This window comes from Peromyscus californicus, unplaced genomic scaffold (assembly GCF_007827085.1).
Source record: "Peromyscus californicus insignis strain IS unplaced genomic scaffold, ASM782708v3 Scaffold_8__1_contigs__length_139910024, whole genome shotgun sequence".
NCBI lineage: Eukaryota > Metazoa > Chordata > Mammalia > Rodentia > Cricetidae > Peromyscus > Peromyscus californicus.
Genome location: NW_026294606.1, coordinates 139831695 through 139850500, shown reverse-complemented (window position 1 = coordinate 139850500; position 18806 = coordinate 139831695). Strand labels below are relative to the sequence as shown.

At 36.6% G+C, this 18806-nt stretch overlaps 1 protein-coding gene across 3 annotated transcripts in view; it reads right to left on the bottom strand.

Moving 5' to 3' along the window:
• Nucleotides 1–1917: 1917 nt before the first annotated feature.
• Nucleotides 1918–18806, bottom strand: part of LOC128103465 (zinc finger protein 120-like) — an 89169-nt gene continuing 72280 nt past the window's right edge. For 2 of the 3 annotated variants that reach the window (XM_052727886.1, XM_052727885.1), the window contains 3 exons: nucleotides 16476–16602; nucleotides 16225–16285; nucleotides 1918–13863 (listed from right to left, as the gene is read on the bottom strand). In XM_052727886.1, coding sequence (XP_052583846.1) covers nucleotides 12975–13863; nucleotides 16225–16285; nucleotides 16476–16509 — 984 coding nt within the window. In that variant the 5' untranslated portion in view covers nucleotides 16510–16602 and the 3' untranslated portion in view covers nucleotides 1918–12974. Of the gene's footprint in view, nucleotides 13864–16224; nucleotides 16286–16475; nucleotides 16603–17340; nucleotides 17433–18806 lie in introns of all 3 variants that reach the window. The other variant, XM_052727884.1, reaches the window with a different exon arrangement.

Genomic DNA, 18806 nt, shown 5'->3' with positions numbered 1-18806 from the left:
TGTGTCTGTGAATTGTATCATTGTTATTCTTTACTTTACAGCTAATATCTACTTATAACTGAGTACATATCATCCTTGTCTTTCTGAGTCACAGTTACCTCATTCAGAATGAATTTTTTTCTAGTTCCATCCATTTGCCTGCAAATTTCATGATGTCATTTTTTTTCAAACAGCTTAATAACGTTCCATTCTGTAAACACATTACAGTTTCTTTATCCATTCTTTGGTTGGGGGTTATCTATATTGTTTCCAGTTTCTGGCTATTATGGATAAAGCCTCTATGAACATAGTTGAGCAAATGTCCTTGTGGTAGGGTGGAGAGTCATTTGGGTACATGTCGAAGAGTAGAGCTTGGCCTTGAGGCATATTGAGTCCCACTTTTCTGAGGAACTTCCATATTAATTTCTATGCTGGCTGTACAAGTTTGTATTCCCACCAGAAATGAAGGGGTGTTGCCCTTTCTCCACAACTTCACCAACATAATCTGTCACTTGTGCTATTCTGACAGGTATAAGAAGGACTCTCAAAGTAGTTTTGACTTGCATTTCAATGATGGCTTTAAGTGTTTCTCAGCAATTTGAGATTCTTGTATTTAGAATTCTCTGATTAGATCTGTACACCAGTTTTAAATTGGATTCTTTGGTTTGTTGATATCTAGTTTTTTGAGCTATTTATATATTTTGGATATTAGTTCTCTATCAGATGCTGAGTTGGTAAAAATCTTTTGCCATTCTGTAGGCAACTGGTTTGTCAAATTGAAAGTGTCCTTTGCCTTTCAGAGCTTTTCAATTTTGTGAGGTCCCATTTATTAATTATTGGTCTTAGTGTCTATGCTATTGGTGTTGTGTTTATAAAGTTTTCTCCTGTGTCAATTCACTCAAGATTATTTGCCACTTTCTCTTCTATTAGGTTCAGTGTATCTGGTTTTATGTTGAAGTCTTTGATCCATTAGACTTGAGTTTGTGCAGTGTAATAAATATGGATCTATTTGCATTCATTTACATGCAGACATCTAGTTTGACCAGCACCACTGTTGAAGATACTGTCTTTTTAAAAATTTCTGGCTTTTTTTTTTTTTTTTACCAAAAATCAGGTGTCCGATGAGGTGACACAGACACCTAGGAAGAACCAAATGCATCTGCTATAAAAAAAAAAAAAAAATCAATGAAATGATTCCTAGTGATATTCTACTATACTCACAGATCAGTGCCTTGTCCACTTGTTATCAGAGATGCTTCCTCTATCAGCAGATGGGAGCAGGTGCAGAAACCCACAAGTAGACATTATGTGGAGAGAGTTGAACCTGGATGTTTCCATCAGGAATCCTGAAGAGGAGCAGGCAGAAAGACTATAGGAGTCAGACAGGATGGAGGTCACCAGAACACAGCCCACTGAATCAACTAAGCAGACTGCCTATGAGCTCACAAAGACTGAAGAGGGAAGCAGGAGCCCTGTATGGGACTTCACCAGGTCCTCTGTATGTATATTGTGGCTGTTAGTTTTGTGGTTTTGTGAGATTCCTGACTGTGGGAGACAGTGGGTCTCTGACTCTTTTGTCTACTCTTGAGAGTTTTCTCTTCCTGTTGGGTTATCTTGTGCAGCTTCATGTGACGGTGTTTGCCTTGTCTTATTGTATTTTGTATTGTAGTGTTTGGTTGCTGTCTCTTGGAAGGCTTCTCTTTTCTGATGGGAGATGGAGGGAGAATGAATGCAGAGCAGAGAGAAGAAGGGGAGTGGAGGGAAAGGAATCTGTGTTTGGGATGTATTGTATATGAGAAGAATCTATTATTTTAAAAATGAACTAGCAAGCTAGGGTATTTTATAATTTTCTAGCAATTTTTCAATGTTTACTTCAATTATACAAATTGATTTGAAATTTACATCTAGTATAAACATTTAAAAGATGGTAAGTAGTAATTATGAGAGAAAGCCATTTATTCTTGTTCATAATATTGTTGAGATTACAATTAAACAGAGACAAGATGCCAATAAACTATAAGGTAATTACTGTAGTTATAGACACACAAAACTTCTACAAAATAACTAATATGAATTATTTCAAAATTGCTAGTCAAGAGATTTTGAATGTGCCAATTATCCTAAGCTAGTCATCATAAACTGGAGATATGCAATGAAATGTCACACTATAGCCCATAGATACATACAATAACAACAATTAAAATGAAAAACAGTGCTGTGAGTGTAGCTCATGGTAAATTGATTGCCTAGAGTCAATCCATAAGATTGAGAGGATGTGAAAAATCATGAAAGTCTTCTAAAGGATGCCACTATTGAATATGTTTTTTTTTCTAATCCACAGCTCTTCTAACTCTGAGATCAAGAAGGTACAAAGAACAGACTTTCAAGATCTAAGTCAGTTTTAAAGTTGTCAATATAAAATGACCACAGTTCCCTCAAGTTTGCCACCAAAATGTACTCAACTGTATCAAAAGAAACTCACCAGTAATCTAATATATAGATTCAGTATGTTATACAAAGTACCAATAAAAGATGTAGGTTGGACTATGGGAGTTGTGTACAAAATCCTGTACAGACACATCAGTAAATTACCAATTTGTATGTGCATCAAACTATTATAATCTTATTCTATTTTCCTTATACAAAGAAGATACTACTATAAAAGAAACCTTCAAAGACAGATGCATCAGGAATATCCCCATTTCTAGCCCTTCCATTTAATTACCTACAACTTTTATTTCCTTAAAGAAAAAAGTCCCCAGGGGCTGGAGAGATAGCTCAGTAGTTAAGAGCACTGGCTGCTCCCCCAGAGGTCCTAAGTTTAATTCCCAGCAACCACATGGTGGCTCACAACCATCTATATAGGGATTTCATGCCCTCTTCTGACACAAATGTGTACATGCAGATAGAGCACTCACATACATTAAATAAATAAATCTTTCAAAAAAAAGAAAGAAAAATACTCTTGGGTTCTATATGGCAAAAAGGAAACATGTACAGGTCAAAATGTTCAGAAGAAAATTTGAAATGATACTTCAAATACCTGTTAAGTCAAAAGACAGCAGATGATATAGGAACTGGGGCACCTGGAGCTGCAACTGCAGCCTACCATCACCAGACAGGAGGCATTTACAGAAGTTCCTCTATCTGCACCACCACTCACCAGACATTTCTGAATGCCATGGTTGGAGGTGTGTGGCTAGCTAACCTAGCAGGTATAATAACAAATTTACAATACAAGGTAGTCTCTCTGGCAAAGAATGGACTGATCCAAAATGTCACATTGCTAAACACAGTTGAAAGAGATCAGGGCTCTTTCCCTAGAAAAGACAATGTATTTTTTTTCTAACCATATTCACTATTCAATTATTTATTCATTTTATTTATTTATTCTATTCATTTACAATGAATTTCTTCAGATTGATGAATAGAGTTGAAAAAGAAGTGGCCTCTTTTCCTAGCAAAGACCATGCATTTCTTGTAAGCATCCTCACTATTCTATTCACATTGCTAAATGCAGTTGAAAGAGAAGTTGCCCCTTCTCTTTATCCATTCTTCTAAATGTAATCACAATTGTATTCACATTGCTAAACACAATTGAAATAGAAATGGCCTCTTTTACTAGCAAAGACAAGCTTTTCTTCTAAACATACTCACTATTCTATTCACCTGAAAGAGAAATGGTCTCTTCTTAGCAGAGACAATACAAATAGGAGTGGCCTTTTATCTAGAAAAGAAAATGTGTTTCCTCAAAGCATACTCAATATTCTAGTCACATTGATAAATAAAGTTGAAAGAGAAATTACCCCTTTTTCCTAGCAAAGACAAGGTGTTTCTTCTTAGCATACTATTATATTCACTTTGCTAACTACAGTTGAAAAAGAAATGGCCTCTTTTGCTAGCATTGACAATGCATTTCTTCCTATAATACACATTACTCTATTCACATTGCTGAATATAGTTGAAAGATAAGTTGCCTCTTTTCCTAGCAAAGACAATGTGTTTTCATCAGAGCATACTCACTACTCAATTCACATTTCTAAATACAATTAAAAGAGAAGTTGCCTCTTTTCCTAGCAAAGACAATGCATTTCTTGTGAGCATACTATTCTATTCACATTTCTAACTACAGTTGAAGGGAAATGGACTATTTTATTAACAAAGACAATGCATTTCTTCTAAGCACACTCACTACTCTATTCACATTACTGAATACAAATAAGGGAGAAATGGCCCATTTTTCTAGAAAAGAAAATATATTTCTTCTGAGCATACTCACCATTCTATTCACATTGCTCAATACAATTGAAAGATAAGTGGCCCTTTTTCCTAGCAAAGACAATATTCTTAGCTACTCATTATTATATTCACTTTGCCAGCCACAGTTGAAAGAAAAATAGACTCTTTTCCTCGCAAAAACAATGTGTTTCATCGGAGCTTACTCACTATTATATTAACATTGCTAAGTCTGATTGAAAGAAAAGTTGCCTCTTGTCCTAGCAAAGACAATGTATTTCTTTTGAGCATACTCACTATTCTATTCACATTGCTGAATACAAATAAAAGAGAAGTGACCTCTTTTACTAGCAAAGACAGTGCATTTTTTCTAAGCATACTTGTTATTTTATTTACATTGATAAAAATAGGTAAAAGAGAAGTAGCCACTCTTCCTAGCAAAGACAATGTGTTTCTTTAAGTGTACTCACTAGTATAATTACATTGCTAAATGCAATTGAAAGAGAAGTGGTCTCTTTTCCTAAGTCAATGTGTTTCTTCTTCTAAGAGCACTCACTACTCTACACATTGCTAACTACAGTTAAAAGGGAAATGCCCTCCATTTCCTAGCAAAGACATTGTGTTTCTTCTAAGAATATTCACTATCCTATTCACATTGCCAAGTCCATTTGAAAGAGAAATGTCTCCTTTTCTTAGCAAAGACAGTGTGTTTCTTCTAACTGTACTCACCATTATATTTACCTGGATAAATATATTTGAAAAAGAAGCAGCCACTGTTCTATTCACATTGTTTAATATAGTTGAATAGAAGGGGCCTCTTTTCCTAGCAAAGACAATGTTTCTTCCAAGCTTGCACACTATTCTATTCACATTGCTGAATACAGTTGAAAGAGAAGTGTCCTCTTTTCCTAGCAAAGACAATGTGAATATTCTAATCATACTCACTCTTCTATTCACATTGCCAAATACAGTTGAATGAAAAGTGTCCACTTTTCCTATCAAAGACAATGTACTTTTTCTAAGCATACTCACTATTCTACTCACATTGCTAAATACATTTGAAAGAGGAGTGGCCCCTTTTCCTAACAAAGATAATGCATTTATTCTTACAGTACTATTTTATATACATTGCTAAATACAATTGAAAGAGAAGTGGCCTCTTTTCCCAGCCAATATAATGTGTTTATTCTAAGCAGCTCACTATTCTAATCACTTTGCTAACTAGAGTTGAAAAATAAGTTGCCTCTTTTCCTAGAAAAGACAATGTGTTTCTTCTGAGCAAACTCACTATTCTATTCATATGGCTAGTGAAGACAATTCATTTCATTTAAGCATACTCTCTATTCTATTCTATTCACCAAGCTAAATGTATTTGACAGAGAAGTGGCCTCTTTTCCTAGCAAAAACAATGTGTTTATTTGAAGCATACTCACCATTCTATTCACATTTAAATACAGTTGAAAGAGAATTGGCCCCCTTTCCTAGCAAAGGCAATGCATTTATTCTAAGTGTACACACTATTATATTCACTTTGCCAGCTACAGTTGAAAAAGAAATGGACTCTTTTACTTGCAAAGTCAATGTGTCTTCTAAGAGTACTCACTATTCTTTTCACATTGCTAAACACAGCTGAAGAAGAATGAGAATTGACCTCTTTTCCTAGCAAAGACAATACATTTATTCTAAAAGTATTCACTATTCTACTCACTATTGCTAAACACACTTGAAAGAGAAGTGGCCACATTTCATAGCAAAGATAATTTGGTTCTTCTAAACTTACTCAGTATTCTATTCATATTGCTAAATACAGTTGAAAAAGAAGTGGCCTCTTTTCCTAGCAAAGACAATGCATTTCTGTTAAGTGTACTCTATTCTATTCACATTGGTAACTATTCTTGAAAGAGAAATGTCTCCTTTTCCTAGCAAAGTCAATGCATTTCATCTAAGAGTACTCACTATTCTATTCACATTTCTGAATACATTTGAAAGAGAAGTGTTCCCCTTTCCTAAAAAGTACAATACTTTCTTCTATATGTATTCACTGTTCTATTCACTTTGCTAAGTACAGTTTAAAGAGAAGTGGCCTCTTTTCCCAGCAAAGACAATGTGTTTATTGTAAATGAATTCACTATTCTATTCACTTTGCTGACTACAGTTGAAAAAGAAATTTCCTGTTTTACTAGCACTGACAATGAATTTCTTCTAAGTCTACTCTCTACTCTATTCATATTGCTGAATACAATTGAAAGAGATGTGGCCTCTTTAACTAGCAAAGATAATGTGCTTCTTTGAAGGATACACACTATTCTATTTATATTGTTAAATCCAGTTGAAAGAGATAAATGTCCTCTTAGCAAGGACAATGTGTTCCTTTTGTGCATACTCACTATTAACATTGCTAAGTACAATTTAAAGAGAAGTTGCTTGTTTTCCTAGCAAAGACTGTGTTTTATCTGAGCATACTTACTCTTCTAGTCACATTGCTAAATACAGTTGAAAGAGAGGTGGCCTTTTTTCTAGCAAAGACAATGTGTTTATTGTAAGTGAACTCATTACTCTTCTCATATTGCTAAATACAGTTGAAAGTGAAGTGGCCTCTTTTCCCAGCCAATAGAGTGCATTTATTCTAAGCAACTCATTATTCTAATCACTTTGCTAACAATAGTTGAAAAATAAGTGGCCTATTTTCCTAGAAAAGGCAATGTGTTCTTTCTGAGCATACTTACTCAACAATATTCATGTTGCAAACTACAACTGAAAGCAAAATGGCCTCTTAAACTAGCAAAGACAATTTGTTTCATTTAAGCATACTCTCTATTCTATTCACCAAGCTAAATACATTTGAAAGAGATAGCACCACTGATGAAAGATACAAACCTACAAATATATCATGGTCCTTTAAACAAAGAAGTACAGAATTTTAAGAAAACAACAATAAAAACAAACCACAGGCCAGGACTCACACTTGTGCACTCTAGTATTCTGCTTGCCAGTTATAGAAATGGTATGTTTGTGAGGCTCTTCTTTCAAAATTTGACACTTACTTGATAATTCTGATGTTTCAACATTGCACATAATAGTTTTAACTAATAAAATCTATTTCATTCTCTTACTATAAAGGAAATTATATCTTTTTTGTGATCACTTAGACACTATTTTATGTTTCTTATGATTAATTTCTGGTTGAAATTCTCTATCATGCAAATCTTTTAAAACCAAAAGCAAGATAACAGATTTTAAAAGAAAATTTGTATACTTTGTAATATACACTTAAAGCAACTTGTTTTGCTCCAGTTGCTTTATGCACCATATGCACTTTTGAAAATAGTTGAATTCCATCTTATGTATGTTTGTGTGTGAGAAAGAACGTCTTTTATGTATATTCAGGTGACACATGAGAAAAGAAGTTTGTCAGATATCCTGGATCTGGAGCAGCAGGTACATATGAGCCTCCCAACATGGATATTTGGGATGTGAACACAAATAATCCCCAAGAGGAGTATATGCTGTCCAGCCCTAAAGTACATTTCATGCAATAAACTAAAAGTCTTTCACATATTCACAAAACAATAAAAGAACTAAATGAATGGTAAGTCATTGATGATCCTTGTATACATGATGACTCAATATTAAGATGTTGGATGTGTTCAATTTGTAGCATAAATTCCACATACCCAAAGAAAACTTCCAACTATTCATTAAAGAAAAAGCTGTTTCTAAAGTTATATGGAAAGCAGAAAAGCAAAGAATTGCTCAAAAGGATTGTGATTATGGAGCAATAATGGACATTTAACTTGTGATGTTTGAATCCTGCAGAGATTTTGTGTGATGGGGGATGGGCTCACCTTCTCATGGAGCTGAGCTAACCTTGAGCAAAAAGGAACCATGTGTTTTGCTCCCACTTGGTTGGTGACCTCATCACAATGAAAGCAGCCTTATGAATTAACCATCTTCTTTGCTAATGGTTTCATGATAAATGTCAATGCCATGTGACTTCTTGGTTACTGTTGCATAAAACAAAATGGAGACATCCATAACTTCCTGCTGCCACTGAGGCCTCAGGGGATTATCCCATTTATACTAAAGAGGTGACACCAGACTACTATGGTGTGTGTTAGCTTTGATTTATTTTTTTGACACATTTCATTATCTGATATATTTAATGGATTCAAGAGGGAAGTAAATTTTCTTAGCCATGTATGTGCCTCCAAAACTGACAAGGCATTAAAGAAATCTGGCACTTTTAAATTGTTAGGTTTTGAAGGCTCATGTAAAATTTGCATCAGTCTAGAACCATTCTTGGCCAAGCACAGGCCCTACCAGAACCAAAAGAAATTAACATCATGTGCTAAAAAAGCTGTTGCCAGCAGGCAAGTTTACAGCTACAGGCCAGAGATCGAAGCTATGCTGGGACTTAATGTGTAGCCCCAGCTTCTCACCTGAAATCTCCAAGATTTTTTCTCTAAAGAATCCTTTGGTCCATGTTTGCTGTCTGCTTTTTCCCAATCATGCACTAAAACAATGATTTTCTTCACATTTTCTAGTCTATTCACAGGCATCAGGGAAGCAGAATACACTCCCTTTTAGACAAGTCTATCTTCATGCCTGCAAATCGTTTTTTTCTCCATTAAGGAGCCATACACTTGGGAACACCTGATCTATGTCCTTGTGGGCTCCAACTGCTGCCTATTTATCATGTTTGAGATAAACTCAGTCTTGTGGCTTTTGTCAAATGGTCAGATACTTTAGGACTTCTATTGTCATATTCTCTCCTGAATATTCTTTGCATTCTTCCCTCATTTTTTGGAGATTTTGGCTCAGAAAATTTTCAAAACACCAAGTTAAGTTAAATTTCTGATGTTATCCATTTTTATTTCTTCTGGATCACCAGGGCTGAGGTAAAGATGAACTGAAAAACAGCCATTTACATCTTACTGCTATTAATGACATGTATATAGGGCTGAATAGATGGCTCAGCAGCTAAGAACACTGGATTTTTTTGTCCAGAGGGTCTTTGTTTTCCAGCACACACAAGACAGCTCACACCTCTCAGTATCTTCAGTCATGAGGGAGCTAATACAATCTTCTGGCCACCACTGGTACCTGGCATGCAACCAGCACACACATTAGCAAAATTTATACACCTAAATTAAATTAATTTGAATTAGACAATAACACTTACATGAAGAAATCTTTTTATAATATGGAGTCACATGTATTTCTCTTTACATCATTTGCATACCTGGTGTCCAAGGAGGCAAACAGAGCACACCATATCTCCTGGGCCTGCAATTATAGATAGTATGGACCAGCTGCTGTGGGTGCTAGGTACCAAATTGGGTATCTAACATGACCAGTACTACTGAGCCAACTCTCCACCTACAAATATGTCATTATAATGCAGAAGATGAAGATGCTCCATTACTCCTTCTGTTATCTATCAATTGAAAATAATGAAAGCCCCTGCTACATGGTCATTGAAGGAGTCAATGGATATCTAGCCCTTTGTGAGTGAATTTTCCACATTGCTTCTTATTTACATGGTTAACACATTTCTCCTGATGTGGGTAAAGACAATGAAAGGTTTTGTTGAGTCTCTACTCAACAAATCAGTCTAGCCAGACTATATTAAAAATTTCTGTAATTGGAGTTATGGATCTTTCTCTTCTTTGACCTTTGAATCAGAGAATGAAATGATAATGTAAACTTTAAACAGGAACCATCATGGTTTTGAGGAACAGTAAATCTTAAAATTCGACAATGCATTAATTTCAATTGGTAAACCATTTCATATGTTCTGAATATTTTGGTTATTTTCTTTATTTTGTTAATTTAAACTTCTTAAACTTTTAACTGTGTGTATACACTTGTGCCATGGTATGCATGTGAAACTTACAAGACAACTTACAACTGTCAATTACTATTCTGTCTATGGGAATTCTAGCAATCAAATGTAGGTAGTCAAGTTTGGTTACAAGTGACCTCACTGGCCTTATTTGGGTTCAAAAATTATTTTTCTCTGTGCTAGTGTTTGGCTGTGCACACACAAGAGCCCAAGTGTAGAAATAAGAGAAAAACTTGCAGGAATAGTGTGGATATCACAGAGTGAACACAGGTCCTCAGGTTTAGTCAGACTTAGTAGAAACCTTTACACACTGAGACAATTCTCTAGCATTCATTTGTGGTTCTGAGAAAGTGTTATCAACAAGTGTCTAGTCCTCAGAATAAACTAACACAATAGAAAAAGATGGCAGTATAAATATATCTATTTGCAAGTAGAATTCATTATTCAAATTATACTGTGTTCCTCAATCCTTAGATGACAATGTATTTACAATTTGAATAGGAATATTGATGTATTGTTTCTACTAACCTTATTTGAGCACTAGTGAGCTGCCTCATTAGGAAAAAATTACTCTGGTATGCAAGGCTGGTAACCTGACCTTGATCACCATTTGAAGAGGGCCAAAAGAAACCCCACAAAGTTTTGTTCTGGTCCCAACATATGTGTCACCCATTCAAACCCATAATCACATTATACCCACCCACACACAACAGAAATACATTTCAGAAAACAAATCTCTTGTCTTACATCTCTAGATAATTCCTTTAGGAGACAATACTTCAAGATGGAGTGGCATATGGATTATAAACTGGATCATGAAAAGGCAGGAATGTCAAAGATATATACATATACATAGCACATCAAGTTATGTTATGAGATATACAGTTGATTGCTGATTATTTTGCTTTCTTATATCTCTACCAGAAAGATGAAAATGCTGCTTTGGGTACACACATGAGGTATTCAGTGTTTCTAATATTCTTTTCTATTAAGCATTTTAACATTAACATTGTTAAAATGCATTGCCAAAACAGGACATATTAGGGGTATATCTTCTACACTTGGACTTGTACTCAGGAGGCTGACACATGAGAATCATGAGTTCAAATGTAGTGCTGATGAATTACTGACATCCACGACAGGCTAAATAACAAACAACATCTAAAGGGAATTTGTGAAAGTGTGAAAAAAAAATCAGAAACAAAAACCCACTACCCTTTCATAGACACCTTTACTTGAAAATTATGATCATATACTACCAGATATTTAAATAAACAAGGGACCCTTAGATGATAAGCATCTCATTCTATATATTTCAGCAGAAAAATACCCATCAAGTCAAAGCACAACAGAAGATGAACAGAGGTGAAAGAAGGAATATATGAACCACCAAATAAACTTCAGTGAATTTGTCACATATACAGAACATTTCAATACCTACTCCAAAAGTTTCAAAACACAAACCACATTACTGTGACCTCCCATCAGAGTTTAGTGAACATAGTAAACAATTTATTTGCTTCAAGGCTATGATAACAATGAGATGAAACAAGATTTTTTTCCCTTGAAACTGAAGACAGTTTTGATGTCTAAAGGCTTTACTATATTGTTTACATGTCCAGGATTTCTCTTGTCTATGAATTCTTCCCTATTTCCTAATGTCCAGATGATATATAAAAGCTTTAAAATATTTACAGGGATAGAGACAGGGCCAAGCAGTGAAGGCGAGTTCCTGACCAGAATCCAGGTGAGGTTTTTGACAACTTCCTGTAATTCCAGGTAGAAATCCAAGAAGACTACAGGGTCTACCCTTCTTGGGAACCACCAAGCACATGCATCTATCCAAAGACACATTGACATAACAAAATAAAAATTAAAGTGAATCATTAATCATTTCCACTCAGGACTATTTTTCTTATGTAAGCGTTCATGCCTGTAACCCAGATGTTGAAGCATCTAAAGGCTTACCTACAGAATTTTTTCTTTATCATGAATTGGTTCATATAACAAAAAGTAACCATGCAGGCTTAAAAGTCAGAGAATCAATACTTCTCAGTTGTTGGTATCATTTGGAAAAGTTTAGAAAATATGTCACTGGTGGTGGATTTTGAGATATTAAAATCCTCACACCATTTCAGTTCCCACTCTCTGCTCCCTGCTTCATGTTGAGGATGTGAGCTCTGAGCTTCCTGCTTGAGCTGTTATTTCTGACACTTGTTGCCAAGCCTCTCTCTTGATGAACTTGTTTTGCTTTGGAACCATAAGCCAATTTGAGCTCTTTTTTAAAGTTGCCTTAGACATTGTGTTTTATCACAGGAAGAGAAAAGACTAGTATACATCCATAAAGTTTTACTCCTGGATGAGTTATTTTATTTAATTGAAGAGAAGTATGTTATCTAAAAGGTTGTCTTACTAATTAAATGCACAGGGTTTTGATCCATATGAGTTAGTAGGTGAAAACAAAATAAAAAAGGGCATTTTAATGCTTGAATAGATTGTTGACACTTGTCAGATTTTATCTCCACAATAAATAACCTTGAGTAACTAAATGTAAGCTTGTTGGCTAAAGATCTTACCAAATCCTTTATACTCATAGATTCCCCTTCAGTGTTAGTTCTTTCATGTCCTCAAAAACTGCTCTAATATATGAAGACTTTAACAGATTGATTAAACACTACAGGTTTCACTCCTGGATGAACTCTTTCATGGTTTCAAAGACTATGGTGAAATGCAAAGACTTTATGACACTGATTACACTCATAGGGTTACTCTCCAATATGAATTCTTTCATGCCTTTGAGGTAACTGTGACATGCAAAAGCTTTACCATGTTGCTTAGATTCATAGGGTTTCTCTCTCAGATGAATTCTTTTATGAACTTGGAGATGATTCTCTTGTGAAAAGGTTTTCTCACATTAACTACATTCATAGGGCTTCTGTCCAATATGAATTCTTTTATGTCTTTGAAGATTTCTGTGACGTGCAAAAGTTTTTCCACATTGATTACATTCATAGGGTTTCTCTCCAGTGTGAATTCTTTTATGAACTTGGAGATAACCCTGTTGTGAAAAGGATTTCCCACACTGATTACATTCATATAGTTTCACTCCAGTGTGAATTTTTTCATGTACTCTAATATAAGTGTAATCTGCAAAAGATTTACCACATTGCTTACATCCATAGGGTTTCTCTCCAGTATGGGTTCTTTTATGTATTTGGAGATAACTCTGTCGTGAAAAGGCCTTCCCACATTGATTACATTCATAGGGTTTCTCTCCAGTATGGGTTCTTTTATGTATTTGGAGATAACTCTGTCGAGAAAAGGCTTTCCCACATTGATTACATTCATATGGTTTTACTCCTGTATGAGTTATTTTATGCCTTTCAAGATTACTGTTACGTGCAAAAGCTTTCCCACACTGATTACATTCATAGAGTTTCTCTCCAATATGAATTATTTTATGACTTTGAAGATAACTGTAACATGCAAAGGCTTTCCCACACTGATTACATTCATAGGGTTTCACTCCAGTATGAATTGTTGTATGAACTTGGAGATGACTCTGTTGTGAAAAAGCTTTACCACACTGATTACATACATAGGGTTTCTCTCCAGTATGAATTCTTTTATGGCTTTGAAGATGAGTGTAACGGGCAAAAGCTTTCCCACAATGATTACACTCATAGGGTTTCTCTTGAGTATGAGTTCTTCTGTGTATTTGGAGATTGCTCTGCTGTGAGAAGGCTTTACCACATTGATTGCATTCATAGGGTTTCTTCTCTCCAGTATGACTTCTTTCATGCCTGTGAAGATAATTGGCACATGTAAATGCTTTAACAAACTCATTACTCTGATGAAAGTTTTTTTATCTGTATGGTGTAATTTTACAGTTTTGTCTAATAGCAAAGAGGAGTCAGATAATAAGGTTTTACCACTTGGTTCCCCTTATTATGGGTTCTTTTGGTTGTTTGAAGATGCCCATGATAGTTAGAGTCTTAAGTACATGGCTCACTTTCATAACATCCTTTTCCATATGAGTTTTTTCATATAAATGAAAAGAATTGGAAGAACTCAGAGCTTTACCATACTGATTACATTCAAAATATTTTCTTGGGCTGCAGAGATGGCTCAGCAGTTAAGAGTACTGACTGCTCTTCCAGAGGTCCTGAGTTCAATTCCCAACAACCACATGGTGGCTCAAAATCACCTGTAATGAGATCTGGTGCCCTCTTCTGGCCTGCAAGGACACACGCAGACAGAATGATGTATATAGAATAAATAAATCTTAAAATTTTTTTTTCCTATACTGTGAGTCAAACTACATTTGCAAAGTGAACTAGGATGAACAAAAGAATTTACACGTCATACTTAAAGGGCTTTCCTGTGGTGGAGTTTGTTGATGTATTTCCAGTGAAGCTTGAAAAACAATTAATTATAAACTTATGTCACATTCAGAAAGTGGAGACTACTACATATCTTCTCATTGTTCTGGGAAAAAGAGAGGTACATTGCTTCTTTCCTATCATATTTGTGCACTTGTCCTGTTTCCTGAGTGACATGATATTCCATTAAAGAAAGAATAACAAATAAAAGGTTTCCATATTATAGTCACACAATTTAGTTTTTTCTTCCTCATAGATATATGGTATAGGTATTCAAGTTTCTCCACAACAAAGTTCTTAACTCTAATAAACTGCCCCTCTCACTAAACTTTGGTAACTCACAACAAGTATATTAGTAACACTAGCTTTACCATAGAGTACTTTCTTATTAGAAGATTTTGGACATATGGTTATCATCCAATCAACAGTTATGCCTTTTTCTATACCTAAGTGATATAGAACTAAATGGAGTGACAGTTCTACACTCTAGTTCTCATGAGGATATGATTAAAATGGTGATATCTGTTATAGAACTGTTTCATTGTCTTCTTTCTTAAAGGAATGCTTTGAAAACACAGATCAGCTGCCTGATATTGAGGTACATGGTGTTGTGAGAATTTAGCAATCATCAATACACTTAAAGCTTTGCTTATTTACACTGCTGCTTTTCCTTGAAACTTCTAGGACCATTCAAATTCTTCTGTGAGTTCAAGACCAGCCTGGTCTACAAAGAGAGTTCCAGGAGAGCCAGGACTGTTACACAAAGAAACCCTGTCTTGGTATTCATAAGTGGATACTAGATATAAAGCAAAGGATAATCATACTACAACCCACAGCTCCAGAGAAGCTAGCTATCAAGGAGAATCTTAAGAGGGACACATGGATCACCTTGGGAAGGGGAAATAGATGAGATCTCCATGAGCAATCTGGGAGTGTGGGGGGCAATGGAGGACAGGGGATGGAGGTTGAGAACATAAGGGAATGGGATAGTCAACCTGGAACAGGGACAGAGTGGGAGAGCAAGGAAAGAGATACCATGGGAATAGGGAGAAACAGGGTGCTAGGGAATTTCACAGGAATCTACAAGGATGACCCCACCTTAGACTACTAGCAATAGTGGAAAGGGTGCCTGAACTGGCCTACTCTGGTAATCAGATTGGTGAATACCCTGTCATCATAGAGTCTTCATCCAGTAACTGATGGAAGCAGATGCAGAGTTCCAGAGCAAGCACCAGGCCAAGCTCCAGGAGTCAAGTTGAAGAGAGAGAAGAGTGATTCTATCAGCAAGGGGCATCAAGATCATGATGGGGAAACATACAGAGACAACTAAACTAAACTAGTGGGAACTTATGAACTGTGGACCAATAGCTATAGAGCCTCCATGGGACTGTACTAGGCCCTCTGCAAAGGTGAGACAGTCTTTAGCTTGACCTGCTTAAGGAGCCCCTGTCAGTGGGATCAGCATCTATCCCTGGTACCCTGGTACAAGAGTAGGCTTTTTGGAGCCCAGTGCCTATGGTGGGATACCTTACACAGCCTTGGTGCAGGGGGAGTGGCTTGAACCTGCCTCAACTGAATGAACCAGGCTCTGCTGACTCCCCATGGGTGTCCTTGCCATGGAGGAGGTGGGAATGGGGGGTGGGTTGTGGGGGAAGTTAGGGGGAAGGAGAAGGGAGAAGAGGGGCATCTGAGGTTGGAATGTAAAATGAACAGAAAATTTTTTAATAATAAAAAAAGGAAAAATTCTTCTGTGGGATATTTGTATTAGCACATGAAAATTACCTTCTGTTTCTTCTAGATCTTTGAAATTTGTCATTAATATTATGGTCTTCCCATTTGTAGCCTGAAATATAACAGAAAATGGATGATACATTATTGGAAATTATGCAAAATTTAAGTTACTATATCCAGTGAACCTAAAAACCATGCCTGACTTATTTACCAAGTCTTCCCCTTTATCAATCCAAATTACAGAAGAGCAGCAAACAGTTGTCCCCTTATTGTAAAAATTGAACAAAAATTCACAGTCTTACCTATAGCAGTGAGGTTCCTGTAGGTCTCCAGCATCACATTTTTGTAGAGACTCTTCTGGGAAGGGTCCAGCAAAGCCCACTCATCCCAAGTAAAGTCGACATGCACATCATCATAGGTCACTGCATTCTAAATTATCCCATACATGTGTACAACAGAAAGAGTGATATTGATTACAGTATAAATGTATATTTCTTTCACAATATATTTGTATAATTTTGGTGCTTGCCACACTTATTCCATGACAGAGAAGTTGTAACATAATCTTCAAGTCGGTTTAGAAAGAAATTGAAAAGGAGGTTTGCACATGACATTTATTGGCCCTTTGAATAGGATTTACCCTTCCAAGAGAAATGACTATTAACGGACATACAGAGACAACCAAATCAAGAGTACTAAGTACACATCACAGAAAATGTATTAACAATTACTAACTACAAAGAAATATGGGCAAAGCCTCATGCCTTTAACCTGAGCACACAGGAGGCAAAGGCGGGTGAATCTCATTCAGCTGGAGACTAGCCTGGTCTATGGAATGAATTCAAGATAGCCAGTGGAATATATGTGGACTCTGCCCACCCAAGAAAAAACCCTAACCAACCAAAGAAATAAAAAAGATTTCACTGATGTTCTTACAAAGAGAGATGCATTCATTCTGGCTCTGTATTCATCTCCCAGAAACTTGAAGTATCAGTTAAAACTGTAATATTAATAAGAGCTTCTTAAAAGGGAATACATGAGGTGCACAGATGAAAATATAAGCATTGTAAATGTAAGTTAAAAAAAAACATGGTAGGAGAGATGACTCAGAAGTTACCAGCACTTGTTGATCTTGTAGAGGAGACAGGTTCAATTGGAAGTACTTACATAGCTCACAACTATCCATAACTCCAATTTCAGGGGTTCTGAGACCATCCTCTGCCTACTAGGAGCACCAGGCACACATATGGTGCATGTCCCTGCATACAGGCAAAATACCATATTTATAAAAAATTTCAAAACATACATAAGTAGGAAGAATGTCACACCCCTGCAATGTAAAGACACATGACCCTCCATGTGGTGATATACTGTGTCCCCCAGTATATTGTGCATCCTAATAAACTTATCTGGGGTCAGAGGACAGAACAGCCACTAGATAGACATAGAGGCCAGAAAATGGTGGCACACAAGCCTTTAATCCTACCACTTGGGAGGCAGAGATCCATCTGGATCTCTGTGAGTTCAAAGCCACACTGGAAAGAGCCAGACATGGTGACTCAGGCCTTTAATTCCAGGACGTGAGGGCAGGGAGCACAAAGGTAGTATATAAGGTGTGAGGAGCAGGAACTAGGCTGGTTAAGCTTTAAGGCTGTGAGTAGCAGTTCAGCTGAGATCCATTTGGATGAGGACTCAGAGGCCTCCAGTCTGAAGAAACAGGATCAGCTGACAAGTTGGCAAGGTGAGGTTAGCTGTGGCTTGTTCTGCTTCTCTGATCTTCCAGCATTCACCCCAATACCTGGCTTATGGTGATATTTTATTTGTACTAAAATGTGATTTGTATGTTAATAAAGTTGCCCGGGGGTCAGAGCTATTAGGAAAGCTGGGTGGTGGTGGTGCATGCCTTTAATCCCAGCACTTGGTAGGCAGAGCTAGGTAGATCTCTGTGTGTTCAAGGATACAGCCAGCATTGGAGACACATGCCTTTAATCTCAATACCAACCATTGATTGGCCAGTGACCAGGCAGGAAGTATAGGTGAGACAAGGAGGAGAATAAAGCTGGGAAGTGGAAGGCTGAGTCAGAGACACTGCCAGCTGTCACCAGGACAAGCAGCATATGAAGATGCCGGTAAGCCACAATCCATGTAGCAAGGTATAGATTTATGGAAATGGATCAATTTAAGCTATAAGAACAGTTAGCAAGAAGCCTGCTATGGCCATACAGTTTGTAACCAATATAAGTCTCTGGGTTTACGTGGTCGGGTCTGAGTGGCTGTGGGACTGGCAGGTGAAAGAGATTTGTCCTGACTGTGGGACAGGCAGGAAAACTCTAGCTACAAACAATAGAAGACCTAGAGGTCTGTACAGACAGGCAGTGATTAGGAGGTCATGTGGTTGGGATTACAATCAATGAGAAGGCACAACAGAAACTTTATAAAAAAAGACAGACACAGGAAGTAGGTCTCTTTCAGAGAGAAAGGACCACCATGAGAGGAAGGGTAAGGTTTTTAGCTCTTAGCTCTGACCTCTTGGCTTTCTTCTTTGCATTGGTTCTGTGGTTCTTACCGAATAAGATGGTTACTTCTACATTTGGTACCCAACATGACAAGAATCCATTAAAAACCACTTGGCT